Genomic DNA, 15,434 nt, shown 5'->3' with positions numbered 1-15,434 from the left:
AGTCCTGGGATTTCTGCTGCAGCTGTCGCTGTGCTCCTCCCCGCTGCTTGATCCCTTGTTGGTGGGTGATTCTGTTACGGGTGTCGTCCTCCTCTTCCTCGGAAGAGGAGAGGAGAGAAGGATCGGTGGACCAATATGCAGCGAGGTAATTAGACATAAATGATATTTATTGAAACACGAAGACGAAATACGAAAACACTTGGAAATTACAAAATAACAAACACGACGTAGACAGACCTAAACTACGAACTTACATGAAACGAAGAACACATGAACAGGAACGACCGAGACGAGACAGTACCGTGTGGTGCAACAAACACAGACACAGCGACAATCACCCACAAACAAACAGTGAGAACAACCTACCTTAATATGACTCTCAATTAGAGGAAAACGCAAAACACCTGCCTCTAATTAAGAGCCATACCAGGCAACCCAAAACCAACATAGAAACAGCAAACATAGACTGCCCACCCAAAACTCACGCCCTGACCATCACACACATACAAAACAACAGAAAACAGGTCAGGAACGTGACACAGGGTCCCTGCTCATCTGCGTGAACATTCCTTAGGCATGCTGCAAGGAGGCGTGAGGACTGCAGATGTGGCCAGGGCAATAAATTGTAATGTCCGTACTGTGAGACGCCTAAGACAGCGCTACAGGGAGACAGGACGGACAGCCGATCGTCCTCGCAGTGGCTGACCATGTGTAACAACACCTGCACAGGATCCGTACATCCGAATATCACACCTGCGGGACAGGTACAGGATGGCAACAACAACTGCCCGAGTTACACCAGGAATGCACAATCCTTCCATCAATGCTCAGACTGTCCGCAATAGGCTGAGAGAGGCTGGACTGAGGGCTTGTAGGCCTGTTGTAAGGCAAGTCCTCACCAGACATCACCGGCAACAACATCGCCTATGGGCACAAACCCACCATCGCTGGACCAGACAGGACTGGCAAAAAGTGCTCTTCACTGACGAGTCGCGGTTTCGTCTCACCAGGGGTGGTGGTCGTATTTTCATTTATCGTCGAAGGAATGAGCGTTACACCGAGGCCTGTACTCTGGAGCGGGATCGATTTGAAGGTGGAGGGTCCGTCATGGTCTGGGGGGTGTGTCACAGCATCATCGGAATGAGCATGTTGTCATTGCAGGCAATCTCAACGCTGTGCGTTACAGGGAAGACATCCTCCTCCCTCGTCAGGATGAGCCTGCAGGAAGGGTACCACATGACCCTCCAGCATGACAATGCCACCAGCCATACTGCTCGTTCTGTGCAAGATTTCCTGCAAGACAGGAATATCAGTGTTCTGCCATGGCCAGCGAAGAGCCCGGATCTCAATCCCAGGTCTGGGACCTGTTGGATCGGAGGGTGAGGGCTAGGGCCATTCCCCCCAGGAATGTCTGGGAACTTGCAGGTGCCTTGATGGAAGAGTTGGGTAAAATCTCACAGCAAGAACTGGCAAATCTGGTGCAGTCCATGAGGAGGAGATGCACTGCAGTACTTAATGCAGCTGGTGGCCACACCAGATACTGACTGTTACTTTTGATTTTGCCCCCCCCCTTTGTTCAGGGACACATTATTCCATTTCTGTTAGTCACATGTCTGTGGAACTTGTTCAGTTTATGTCTCAGTTGTTGAATCTTGTTATGTTCATACAAATATTTACACATGTTAAGTTTGCTGAAAATAAACGCAGTTGACAGTGAGAGGACATTTCTTTCTTTGCTGAGTTTCCAAATAAACAAATCAAAAACCTTCAGCCAAAGGACATTGGGTCAACCTGGGTTCAGTGTGTGTGTGTGTGTGTGTGTGTGTGTGTGTGTGTGTGTGTGTGTGTGTGTGTGTGTGTGTGTGTGTGTGTGTGTGTGTGTGTGTGTGTGTGTGTGTGTGTGTGTGTGTGTGTGCGTGCGTGCGTGCGTGTGTGTGTGTGTGCGTGTGTGCGTGTGTGTGAGTGTGTGTGTGTGTGTGTCCGTGTGTGTGTCCGTGTGTGTGTCAGTGTGTGTGTCAGTGTACCTGTCTGGAAGTTGGTCTTGAGTACGTCGGGTGGAAGTCCCACGACCCAGTTACAGATGCCCGCTATGCCACCGCAAAGGAGGATCTTTGGAGTGCTGAGCTGGGACACACTGGAACACACACAGGGTTCAACATTTATATATCAACTGATTGATATCTGTTATTACAGTGTGTTCTATAAAGTTTTGGATGAAGAGGTGTTGGGGTTGTAACGGGAACATGAGACTGACCTTTCACCCTCAGCTGTCATTTTGTGTTTCAGGAAGTCATAAGCCATGAAGTAGGCACCATTAGAAGGCACGTCTAGAGGAGGGGGAGAGAGAGAGAGAGAGAGAGAGAGAGAGAGAGAGAGAGAGAGAGAGCAACAGGGAGAAAGACAGGGAGAGAGGGGGACAGATAGAGAGCAACAGGGAGAAAGACAGGGAGAGAGGGGGACAGATAGAGAGAATGGGAGAGAGAGAAGAGAGAGAGAGAGCAACAGGGAGAAAGACAGGGAGAGAGAGGGACAGATGGAGAGAGAGAAGAGAGAGAGAGCAACAGGGAAAAAGACAGGGAGAGAGGGGGACAGATAGAGAGAATAGGAGAGAGAGAAGAGAGAATGATAGAGAAGGAGACGAGAGGTATATTGTAAAAGGTATTTGAGAGCAGCAGACTGATGAAGTAGACGTATTTTATTGAACAACAATGATCTACTAGAACAACGCTAGTAGTTAGTCATGTTGAACTTATTCCTGATATATATTACTATCATGGGAACACACACACACACACACACACACACACACACACACACACACACACACACACACACACACACACACACACACACACACACACACACACACACACACACACACACACACACACACACACACAGGGTAAAGTCTGGTGTGTGTACCTCTGATGAGTGTAAGTGTTGTTCCTTTGTAGATGGAGCGGATGCCTTGTGTTTTATACAGCTTGAGAGCACAGTCCAGAGGACCTGCATACCGTACTGCCTGCTGGCCCCCGCTGGCCTGCACCTACACACGCACACGCACACAAACATCCAATCCTGTCAGATCCATTAGGGAGTAGTTAGGGAGTAGGAGCTAGAGGGAAGGGATTAGGGAGTAGGAGCTAGCAGTTAGGCAATAGGAGAAAGGGTTTATGGACGAGGAGCTAGGTATTAGGGAGGAGTAGCTAGGGGTTAGGGAGTAGGAGCTAGGGGAAGGGGTTAGGGAGTGGGAAATAGGGGGAAGGGTTTACGGAGTAGGAGCTAGGAGGTAGGCAATAGAAGAAGGGGTTAGGGTATAGGAGTTAAGGAGTAGGAGCTACAGGGGAGTGATTAGGGAGTAGGAGGTAGGAGGGAAGTAGGAGATAGGGATTAGGGAAAAGGAGATAGGGGTTAGGGAATAGGAGCTAGGGGTAAGAGGTTAGGGAGTAGGAGATATGGGGGAAGGGATTAGGGAGTAGGAGCTAGGAGTTAGGGAGTAGGAGGTAGGTGGAAGGCTTTAGGGAGTAAACGCTAGGGTTAAGGGATTAGGAGATATGAGTTAGAGAGTAGGAGCTAGGGGTTAGGGAGTAGGAGCTAGGGGGAAGGGAGTAGGAGCTAGGGGGAAGGGGTTAGGGAGTAGGAGCTAGGGGGAAGGGGTTAGGGAGTAGGAGCTAGGGGGAAGGGGTTAGGGAGTAGGAGCTAGGGGGAAGGGGTTAGGGAGTAGGAACTAGGGGGAAGGGGTTAGGGAGTAGGAGCTAGGGGGAAGGGGTTAGCTAACCACTTCCCCCTAGAGCCTACTCCCTAACTTCTACTCCCCTACCCCTCATTCCTACTCCCCTCCTAGCTCCTACTCCCTAACCCCTAGCTCCTACTCCCTAACTCCTACTCCCTAACTCTTAGTTCCTACTCCGTAAAGCCCCTTCCCCTTAGTTCCTACTCCCTAACCCCTAGCTCTTACTGCCTAACACCTTGTTCCTACTTCCTAACTCCTATCTCCTACTCCCTAACACTTACTCCCTAATCCATTCCCCCTAGCTCCTACTCAATAACCTCTATCTCCTACTCCCTTCCCCCTGGCCCCTATACCCTAGCCCCTTCCCCCTGGCTCCTACTCCTTAGGGAGCAGGAACTAAGAGTTAGGGAGTAGGAGTTAGGGAGTAGGAGCTAGGGGTTAAGGAGTAGGAGCTAAGGGGGAGGGGTTAGGGATTAGGAGGTAAGAGCTAGGGGGAAGGGGTGAGGGTGTAGAAGCTAGGGGTTAGGAAGTAGGAGCTAGGGGTTAGGCAATAAGAGCTAGGGGAAAGGGTCAGGGAGTAGGAACTAGGGGGAAGTGGTTAACGAGAAGGAGATAGGGGAAGAGGTTAGGGAGAAGGGAGTAGGAGCTAGGGGGAATGATGCTGGGCCAATTGTGCCCTGCCCTATGGGACTTCCAATCATGGCCGGTTGTGAAACAGCCTGGAAACGAACCAGGGTCTTTAGTGACACCTCTGGCACTGAAATGCAGTGCCTTTGACCGCTGTACCACTTTCGGGAGCCATAAAGCTAGGGGGAAGGGTTTAGGGAGTAGGAGTTAGGGGGAAGGGGTTAGGTAATAGGAGCTAGGGGGAAGGAATTAGGGAGTGTCTGTAACTGGTGAGGTGGAAACACTCTCCATGTTATCTGTAACTGGTGAGGTGGAAACACTCTCCATGTTATCTGTAACTGGTGAGGTGTAAACACTCTCCATGTTATCTGTTATCTGTAGCTGGTGAGGTGGAAACACTCTCCATGTTATCTGTTATCTGTAACTGGTGAGGTGGAAACACTCTCCATGTTATCTGTTATCTGTAACTGATGAGGTGGAAACACTCTCCATGTTCTCTGTAACTGGTGAGGTGGAAACACTCTCCATGTTATCTGTAGCTGGTGAGGTGGAAACACTCTCCATGTTATCTGTAGCTGGTGAGGTGGAAACACTCTCCATGTTATCTGTAACTGGTGAGGTGGAAACACTCTCCATGTTATCTGTTATCTGTAGCTGGTGAGGTGGAAACACTCTCCATGTTATCTGTAACTGGTGAGGTGGAAACACTCTCCATGTTATCTGTTATCTATAACTGGTGAGGTGGAAACACTCTCCATGTTATCTGTTATCTGTAGTTGGTGAGGTGGAAACACTCTCCATGTTATCTGTAACTGGTGAGGTGGAAACACTCTCCATGTTATCTGTAGCTGGTGAGGTGGAAACACTCTCCATGTTATCTGTTATCTGTAACTGATGAGGTGGAAACACTCTCCATGTTATCTGTTATCTGTAGCTGGTGAGGTGGAAACACTCTCCATGTTATCTGTTATCTGTAACTGGTGAGGTGGAAACACTCTCCATGGTATCTGTTATCTGTAGCTGGTGAGGTGGAAACACTCTCCATGTTATCTGTTATCTGTAGTTGGTGAGGTGGAAACACTCTCCATGTTATCTGTAGTTGGTGAGGTGGAAACACTCTCCATGTTATCTGTAACTGGTGAGGTGGAAACACTCTCCATGTTATCTGTTATCTGTAGCTGGTGAGGTGGAAACACTCTCCATGTTATCTGTTATCTGTAGCTGGTGAGGTGGAAACACTCTCCATGTTATCTGTAGCTGGTGAGGTGGAAACACTCTCCATGTTATCTGTAACTGGTGAGGTGGAAACACTCTCCATGTTATCTGTTATCTGTAACTGGTGAGGTGGAAACACTCTCCATGTTATCTGTAGTTGGTGAGGTGGAAACACTCTCCATGTTATCTGTAACTGGTGAGGTGGAAACACTCTCCATGTTATCTGTTATCTGTAGTTGGTGAGGTGGAAACACTCTCCATGTTATCTGTTATCTGTAGTTGGTGAGGTGGAAACACTCTCCATGTTATCTGTAACTGGTGAGGTGGAAACACTCTCCATGTTATCTGTAACTGGTGAGGTGGAAACACTCTCCATGTTATCTGTTATCTGTAACTGGTGAGGTGGAAACACTCTCCATGTTATCTGTTATCTGTAGCTGGTGAGGTGGAAACACTCTCCATGTTATCTGTAACTGGTGAGGTGGAAACACTCTCCATGTTATCTGTTATCTGTAACTGGTGAGGTGGAAACACTCTCCATGTTATCTGTTATCTGTAACTGGTGAGGTGGAAACACTCTCCATGTTATCTGTAACTGGTGAGGTGGAAACACTCTCCATGTTATCTGTTATCTGTAACTGATGAGGTGGAAACACTCTCCATGTTATCTGTTATCTGTAACTGGTGAGGTGGAAACACTCTCCATGTTATCTGTTATCTGTAGCTGGTGAGGTGGAAACACTCTCCATGTTATCTGTAACTGATGAGGTGGAAACACTCTCCATGTTATCTGTTCTCTGTAACTGATGAGGTGGAAACACTCTCCATGTTATCTGTTATCTGTAACTGATGAGGTGGAAACACTCTCCATGTTATCTGTTATCTGTAACTGGTGAGGTGGAAACACTCTCCATGTTATCTGTAACTGATGAGGTGGAAACACTCTCCATGTTATCTGTTATCTGTAACTGGTGAGGTGGAAACACTCTCCATGTTATCTGTAACTGGTGAGGTGGAAACACTCTCCATGTTATCTGTAACTGGTGAGGTGGAAACACTCTCATTGTTATCTGTTCTCTGTAACTGGTGAGGTGGAAACACTCTCCATGTTATCTGTTATCTGTAACTGGTGAGGTGGAAACACTCTCCATGTTATCTGTAACTGGTGAGGTGGAAACACTCTCCATGTTATCTGTAACTGGTGAGGTGGAAACACTCTCCATGTTATCTGTAACTGATGAGGTGGAAACACTCTCCATGTTATCTGTAGCTGGTGAGGTGGAAACACTCTCCATGTTATCTGTTATCTGTAACTGATGAGGTGGAAACACTCTCCATGTTATCTGTTATATGTAACTGATGAGGTGGAAACACTCTCCATGTTATCTGTAACTGGTGAGGTGGAAACACTCTCCATGTTATCTGTTATCTGTAACTGGTGAGGTGGAAACACTCTCCATGTTATCTGTAACCGGTGAGGTGGAAACACTCTTCATGTTATCTGTTATCTGTAGCTGGTGAGGTGGAAACACTCTCCATGTTATCTGTTATCTGTAGCTGGTGAGGTGGAAACACTCTCCATGTTATCTGTAACTGGTGAGGTGGAAACACTCTCCATGTTATCTGTAACTGGTGAGGTGGAAACACTCTCCATGTTATCTGTTATCTGTAACTGGTGAGGTGGAAACACTCTCCATGTTATCTGTTATCTGTAGCTGGTGAGGTGGAAACACTCTCCATGTTATCTGTAACTGATGAGGTGGAAACACTCTCCATGTTATCTGTTCTCTGTAACTGATGAGGTGGAAACACTCTCCATGTTATCTGTTATCTGTAACTGATGAGGTGGAAACACTCTCCATGTTATCTGTTATCTGTAACTGGTGAGGTGGAAACACTCTCCATGTTATCTGTAACTGATGAGGTGGAAACACTCTCCATGTTATCTGTTATCTGTAACTGGTGAGGTGGAAACACTCTCCATGTTATCTGTAACTGGTGAGGTGGAAACACTCTCCATGTTATCTGTAACTGGTGAGGTGGAAACACTCTCATTGTTATCTGTTCTCTGTAACTGGTGAGGTGGAAACACTCTCCATGTTATCGGTTATCTGTAACTGGTGAGGTGGAAACACTCTCCATGTTATCTGTTATCTGTAACTGGTGAGGTGGAAACACTCTCCATGTTATCTGTAACTGGTGAGGTGGAAACACTCTCCATGTTATCTGTAACTGGTGAGGTGGAAACACTCTCCATGTTATCTGTAACTGATGAGGTGGAAACACTCTCCATGTTATCTGTAGCTGGTGAGGTGGAAACACTCTCCATGTTATCTGTTATCTGTAACTGATGAGGTGGAAACACTCTCCATGTTATCTGTTATATGTAACTGATGAGGTGGAAACACTCTCCATGTTATCTGTAACTGGTGAGGTGGAAACACTCTCCATGTTATCTGTTATCTGTAACTGGTGAGGTGGAAACACTCTCCATGTTATCTGTAACCGGTGAGGTGGAAACACTCTCCATGTTATCTGTTATCTGTAGCTGGTGAGGTGGAAACACTCTCCATGTTATCTGTTATCTGTAGCTGGTGAGGTGGAAACACTCTCCATGTTATCTGTAACTGGTGAGGTGGAAACACTCTCCATGTTATCTGTAACTGGTGAGGTGGAAACACTCTCCATGTTATCTGTTATCTGTAACTGGTGAGGTGGAAACACTCTCCATGTTATCTGTTATCTGTAGCTGGTGAGGTGGAAACACTCTCCATGTTATCTGTAACTGATGAGGTGGAAACACTCTCCATGTTATCTGTTCTCTGTAACTGATGAGGTGGAAACACTCTCCATGTTATCTGTTATCTGTAACTGATGAGGTGGAAACACTCTCCATGTTATCTGTTATCTGTAACTGGTGAGGTGGAAACACTCTCCATGTTATCTGTAACTGATGAGGTGGAAACACTCTCCATGTTATCTGTTATCTGTAACTGGTGAGGTGGAAACACTCTCCATGTTATCTGTAACTGGTGAGGTGGAAACACTCTCCATGTTATCTGTAACTGGTGAGGTGGAAACACTCTCATTGTTATCTGTTCTCTGTAACTGGTGAGGTGGAAACACTCTCCATGTTATCTGTTATCTGTAACTGGTGAGGTGGAAACACTCTCCATGTTATCTGTTATCTGTAACTGGTGAGGTGGAAACACTCTCCATGTTATCTGTAACTGGTGAGGTGGAAACACTCTCCATGTTATCTGTAACTGGTGAGGTGGAAACACTCTCCATGTTATCTGTAACTGATGAGGTGGAAACACTCTCCATGTTATCTGTAGCTGGTGAGGTGGAAACACTCTCCATGTTATCTGTTATCTGTAACTGATGAGGTGGAAACACTCTCCATGTTATCTGTTATATGTAACTGATGAGGTGGAAACACTCTCCATGTTATCTGTAACTGGTGAGGTGGAAACACTCTCCATGTTATCTGTTATCTGTAACTGGTGAGGTGGAAACACTCTCCATGTTATCTGTAACTGGTGAGGTGGAAACACTCTCCATGTTATCTGTTATCTGTAGCTGGTGAGGTGGAAACACTCTCCATGTTATCTGTTATCTGTAGCTGGTGAGGTGGAAACACTCTCCATGTTATCTGTAACTGGTGAGGTGGAAACACTCTCCATGTTATCTGTAACTGGTGAGGTGGAAACACTCTCCATGTTATCTGTTATCTGTAACTGGTGAGGTGGAAACACTCTCCATGTTATCTGTTATCTGTAGCTGGTGAGGTGGAAACACTCTCCATGTTATCTGTAACTGATGAGGTGGAAACACTCTCCATGTTATCTGTTCTCTGTAACTGATGAGGTGGAAACACTCTCCATGTTATCTGTTATCTGTAACTGATGAGGTGGAAACACTCTCCATGTTATCTGTTATCTGTAACTGGTGAGGTGGAAACACTCTCCATGTTATCTGTAACTGATGAGGTGGAAACACTCTCCATGTTATCTGTTATCTGTAACTGGTGAGGTGGAAACACTCTCCATGTTATCTGTAACTGGTGAGGTGGAAACACTCTCCATGTTATCTGTAACTGGTGAGGTGGAAACACTCTCATTGTTATCTGTTCTCTGTAACTGGTGAGGTGGAAACACTCTCCATGTTATCTGTTATCTGTAACTGGTGAGGTGGAAACACTCTCCATGTTATCTGTTATCTGTAACTGGTGAGGTGGAAACACTCTCCATGTTATCTGTAACTGGTGAGGTGGAAACACTCTCCATGTTATCTGTAACTGGTGAGGTGGAAACACTCTCCATGTTATCTGTAACTGATGAGGTGGAAACACTCTCCATGTTATCTGTAGCTGGTGAGGTGGAAACACTCTCCATGTTATCTGTTATCTGTAACTGATGAGGTGGAAACACTCTCCATGTTATCTGTTATATGTAACTGATGAGGTGGAAACACTCTCCATGTTATCTGTAACTGGTGAGGTGGAAACACTCTCCATGTTATCTGTTATCTGTAACTGGTGAGGTGGAAACACTCTCCATGTTATCTGTAACTGGTGAGGTGGAAACACTCTCCATGTTATCTGTTATCTGTAGCTGGTGAGGTGGAAACACTCTCCATGTTATCTGTTATCTGTAGCTGGTGAGGTGGAAACACTCTCCATGTTATCTGTAACTGGTGAGGTGGAAACACTCTCCATGTTATCTGTAACTGGTGAGGTGGAAACACTCTCCATGTTATCTGTTATCTGTAACTGGTGAGGTGGAAACACTCTCCATGTTATCTGTTATCTGTAGCTGGTGAGGTGGAAACACTCTCCATGTTATCTGTTATCTGTAACTGGTGAGGTGGAAACACTCTCCATGTTATCTGTTATCTGTAACTGGTGAGGTGGAAACACTCTCCATGTTATCTGTAGCTGGTGAGGTGGAAACACTCTCCATGTTATCTGTTATCTGTAACTGGTGAGGTGGAAACACTCTCCATGTTATCTGTTATCTGTAACTGGTGAGGTGGAAACACTCTCCATGTTATCTGTAACTGGTGAGGTGGAAACACTCTCCATGTTATCTGTAACTGGTGAGGTGGAAACACTCTCCATGTTATCTGTAACTGGTAAGGTGGAAACACTTTCCATGTTATCTGTAACTGGTGAGGTGGAAACACTCTCCATGTTATCTGTTATCTGTAACTGGTGAGGTGGAAACACTCTCCATGTTATCTGTTATCTGTAACTGGTGAGGTGGAAACACTCTCCATGTTATCTGTTATCTGTAACTGGTGAGGTGGAAACACTCTCCATGTTATCTGTAACTGATGAGGTGGAAACACTCTCCATGTTATCTGTAGCTGGTGAGGTGGAAACACTCTCCATGTTATCTGTTTTCTGTAACTGGTGAGGTGGAAACACTCTCCATGTTATCTGTTATCTGTAACTGGTGAGGTGGAAACACTCTCCATGTTATCTGTTATCTGTAACTGGTGACGTGGAAACACTCTCCATGTTATCTGTAACTGGTGAGGTGGAAACACTCTCCATGTTATCTGTAACTGGTGAGGTGGAAACACTCTCCATGTTATCTGTTATCTGTAACTGGTGAGGTGGAAACACTCTCCATGTTATCTGTTATCTGTAACTGATGAGGTGGAAACACTCTCCATGTTATCTGTTATCTGTAACTGGTGAGGTGGAAACACTCTCCATGTTATCTGTAGCTGGTGAGGTGGAAACACTCTCCATGTTATCTGTTATCTGTAACTGATGAGGTGGAAACACTCTCCATGTTATCTGTTATCTGTAACTGGTGAGGTGGAAACACTCTCCATGTTATCTGTAACTGGTGAGGTGGAAACACTCTCCATGTTATCTGTTATCTGTAACTGGTGAGGTGGAAACACTCTCCATGTTATCTGTTATCTGTAACTGATGAGGTGGAAACACTCTCCATGTTATCTGTAACTGGTGAGGTGGAAACACTCTCCATGTTATCTGTAACTGGTGAGGTGGAAACACTCTCCATGTTATCTGTAACTGGTGAGGTGGAAACACTCTCCATGTTATCTGTAACTGGTAAGGTGGAAACACTTTCCATGTTATCTGTAACTGGTGAGGTGGAAACACTCTCCATGTTATCTGTTATCTGTAACTGGTGAGTTGGAAACACTCTCCATGTTATCTGTAGCTGGTGAGGTGGAAACACTCTCCATGTTATCTGTTTTCTGTAACTGGTGAGGTGGAAACACTCTCCATGTTATCTGTTATCTGTAACTGGTGAGGTGGAAACACTCTCCATGTTATCTGTTATCTGTAACTGGTGACGTGGAAACACTCTCCATGTTATCTGTAACTGGTGAGGTGGAAACACTCTCCATGTTATCTGTTATCTGTAACTGGTGAGGTGGAAACACTCTCCATGTTATCTGTAACTGGTGAGGTGGAAACACTCTCCATGTTATCTGTTATCTGTAACTGGTGAGGTGGAAACACTCTCCATGTTATCTGTAACTGGTGAGGTGGAAACACTCTCCATGTTATCTGTTATCTGTAGCTGGTGAGGTGGAAACACTCTCCATGTTATCTGTAACTGGTGAGGTGGAAACACTCTCCATGTTATCTGTTATCTGTAACTGGTGAGGTGGAAACACTCTCCATGTTATCTGTTATCTGTAACTGGTGAGGTGGAAACACTCTCCATGTTATCTGTTATCTGTAACTGATGAGGTGGAAACACTCTCCATGTTATCTGTAACTGGTGAGGTGGAAACACTCTCCATGTTATCTGTAGCTGGTGAGGTGGAAACACTCTCCATGTTATCTGTAGCTGGTGAGGTGGAAACACTCTCCATGTTATCTGTTATCTGTAACTGGTGAGGTGGAAACACTCTCCATGTTATCTGTTATCTGTAGCTGGTGAGGTGGAAACACTCTCCATGTTATCTGTTATCTGTAACTGATGAGGTGGAAACACTCTCCATGTTATCTGTTATCTGTAACTGGTGAGGTGGAAACACTCTCCATGTTATCTGTAACTGGTGAGGTGGAAACACTCTCCATGTTATCTGTTATCTGTAACTGATGAGGTGGAAACACTCTCCATGTTATCTGTTATCTGTAACTGGTGAGGTGGAAACACTCTCCATGTTATCTGTAACTGATGAGGTGGAAACACTCTCCATGTTATCTGTAGCTGGTGAGGTGGAAACACTCTCCATGTTATCTGTTATCTGTAACTGGTGAGGTGGAAACACTCTCCATGTTATCTGTTATCTGTAACTGGTGAGGTGGAAACACTCTCCATGTTATCTGTTATCTGTAACTGATGAGGTGGAAACACTCTCCATGTTATCTGTAACTGGTGAGGTGGAAACACTCTCCATGTTATCTGTAGCTGGTGAGGTGGAAACACTCTCCATGTTATCTGTTATCTGTAACTGGTGAGGTGGAAACACTCTCCATGTTATCTGTAACTGGTGAGGTGGAAACACTCTCCATGTTATCTGTAACTGATGAGGTGGAAACACTCTCCATGTTATCTGTAGCTGGTGAGGTGGAAACACTCTCCATGTTATCTGTTATCTGTAACTGATGAGGTGGAAACACTCTCCATGTTATCTGTTATATGTAACTGATGAGGTGGAAACACTCTCCATGTTATCTGTAACTGGTGAGGTGGAAACACTCTCCATGTTATCTGTTATCTGTAACTGGTGAGGTGGAAACACTCTCCATGTTATCTGTAACTGGTGAGGTGGAAACACTCTCCATTTTATCTGTTATCTGTAGCTGGTGAGGTGGAAACACTCTCCATGTTATCTGTTATCTGTAGCTGGTGAGGTGGAAACACTCTCCATGTTATCTGTAACTGGTGAGGTGGAAACACTCTCCATGTTATCTGTAACTGGTGAGGTGGAAACACTCTCCATGTTATCTGTTATCTGTAACTGGTGAGGTGGAAACACTCTCCATGTTATCTGTTATCTGTAGCTGGTGAGGTGGAAACACTCTCCATGTTATCTGTTATCTGTAACTGGTGAGGTGGAAACACTCTCCATGTTATCTGTTATCTGTAACTGGTGAGGTGGAAACACTCTCCATGTTATCTGTAGCTGGTGAGGTGGAAACACTCTCCATGTTATCTGTTATCTGTAACTGGTGAGGTGGAAACACTCTCCATGTTATCTGTTATCTGTAACTGGTGAGGTGGAAACACTCTCCATGTTATCTGTAACTGGTAAGGTGGAAACACTTTCCATGTTATCTGTAACTGGTGAGGTGGAAACACTCTCCATGTTATCTGTTATCTGTAACTGGTGAGGTGGAAACACTCTCCATGTTATCTGTTATCTGTAACTGGTGAGGTGGAAACACTCTCCATGTTATCTGTTATCTGTAACTGGTGAGGTGGAAACACTCTCCATGTTATCTGTAACTGATGAGGTGGAAACACTCTCCATGTTATCTGTAGCTGGTGAGGTGGAAACACTCTCCATGTTATCTGTTTTCTGTAACTGGTGAGGTGGAAACACTCTCCATGTTATCTGTTATCTGTAACTGGTGAGGTGGAAACACTCTCCATGTTATCTGTTATCTGTAACTGGTGACGTGGAAACACTCTCCATGTTATCTGTAACTGGTGAGGTGGAAACACTCTCCATGTTATCTGTAACTGGTGAGGTGGAAACACTCTCCATGTTATCTGTTATCTGTAACTGGTGAGGTGGAAACACTCTCCATGTTATCTGTTATCTGTAACTGATGAGGTGGAAACACTCTCCATGTTATCTGTTATCTGTAACTGGTGAGGTGGAAACACTCTCCATGTTATCTGTAGCTGGTGAGGTGGAAACACTCTCCATGTTATCTGTTATCTGTAACTGATGAGGTGGAAACACTCTCCATGTTATCTGTTATCTGTAACTGGTGAGGTGGAAACACTCTCCATGTTATCTGTAACTGGTGAGGTGGAAACACTCTCCATGTTATCTGTTATCTGTAACTGGTGAGGTGGAAACACTCTCCATGTTATCTGTTATCTGTAACTGATGAGGTGGAAACACTCTCCATGTTATCTGTAACTGGTGAGGTGGAAACACTCTCCATGTTATCTGTAACTGGTGAGGTGGAAACACTCTCCATGTTATCTGTAACTGGTGAGGTGGAAACACTCTCCATGTTATCTGTAACTGGTAAGGTGGAAACACTTTCCATTTTATCTGTAACTGGTGAGGTGGAAACACTCTCCATGTTATCTGTTATCTGTAACTGGTGAGGTGGAAACACTCTCCATGTTATCTGTAGCTGGTGAGGTGGAAACACTCTCCATGTTATCTGTTTTCTGTAACTGGTGAGGTGGAAACACTCTCCATGTTATCTGTTATCTGTAACTGGTGAGGTGGAAACACTCTCCATGTTATCTGTTATCTGTAACTGGTGACGTGGAAACACTCTCCATGTTATCTGTAACTGGTGAGGTGGAAACACTCTCCATGTTATCTGTTATCTGTAACTGGTGAGGTGGAAACACTCTCCATGTTATCTGTAACTGGTGAGGTGGAAACACTCTCCATGTTATCTGTTATCTGTAACTGGTGAGGTGGAAACACTCTCCATGTTATCTGTAACTGGTGAGGTGGAAACACTCTCCATGTTATCTGTTATCTGTAGCTGGTGAGGTGGAAACACTCTCCATGTTATCTGTAACTGGTGAGGTGGAAACACTCTCCATGTTATCTGTTATCTGTAACTGGTGAGGTGGAAACACTCTCCATGTTATCTGTTATCTGTAACTGGTGAGGTGGAAACACTCTCCATGTTATCTGTTATCTGTAACTGATGAGG

At 45.1% G+C, this 15,434-nt stretch overlaps 1 protein-coding gene across 3 annotated transcripts in view; it reads right to left on the bottom strand.

Annotated features, from left to right (window-relative positions):
- Nucleotides 1-15,434, bottom strand: part of LOC139557922 (mitochondrial carnitine/acylcarnitine carrier protein-like) — a 51,610-nt gene that overhangs the window by 9,557 nt on the left and 26,619 nt on the right. For all 3 annotated transcript variants that reach the window (XM_071373271.1, XM_071373270.1, XM_071373269.1), the window contains exons 5-7: nucleotides 2,923-3,046; nucleotides 2,255-2,327; nucleotides 2,025-2,134 (exon numbers count right to left, since the gene is read on the bottom strand). In XM_071373271.1, the coding sequence (XP_071229372.1) occupies nucleotides 2,025-2,134; nucleotides 2,255-2,327; nucleotides 2,923-3,046 (307 nt within the window). The remainder of the gene's footprint in view (nucleotides 1-2,024; nucleotides 2,135-2,254; nucleotides 2,328-2,922; nucleotides 3,047-15,434) is intronic.

Source organism: Salvelinus alpinus, chromosome 28, assembly GCF_045679555.1.
Source record: "Salvelinus alpinus chromosome 28, SLU_Salpinus.1, whole genome shotgun sequence".
Lineage (NCBI taxonomy): Eukaryota > Metazoa > Chordata > Actinopteri > Salmoniformes > Salmonidae > Salvelinus > Salvelinus alpinus.
Note: the sequence above shows the minus strand (reverse complement) of the source record. Positions and strands in the feature narration are given on the sequence as shown.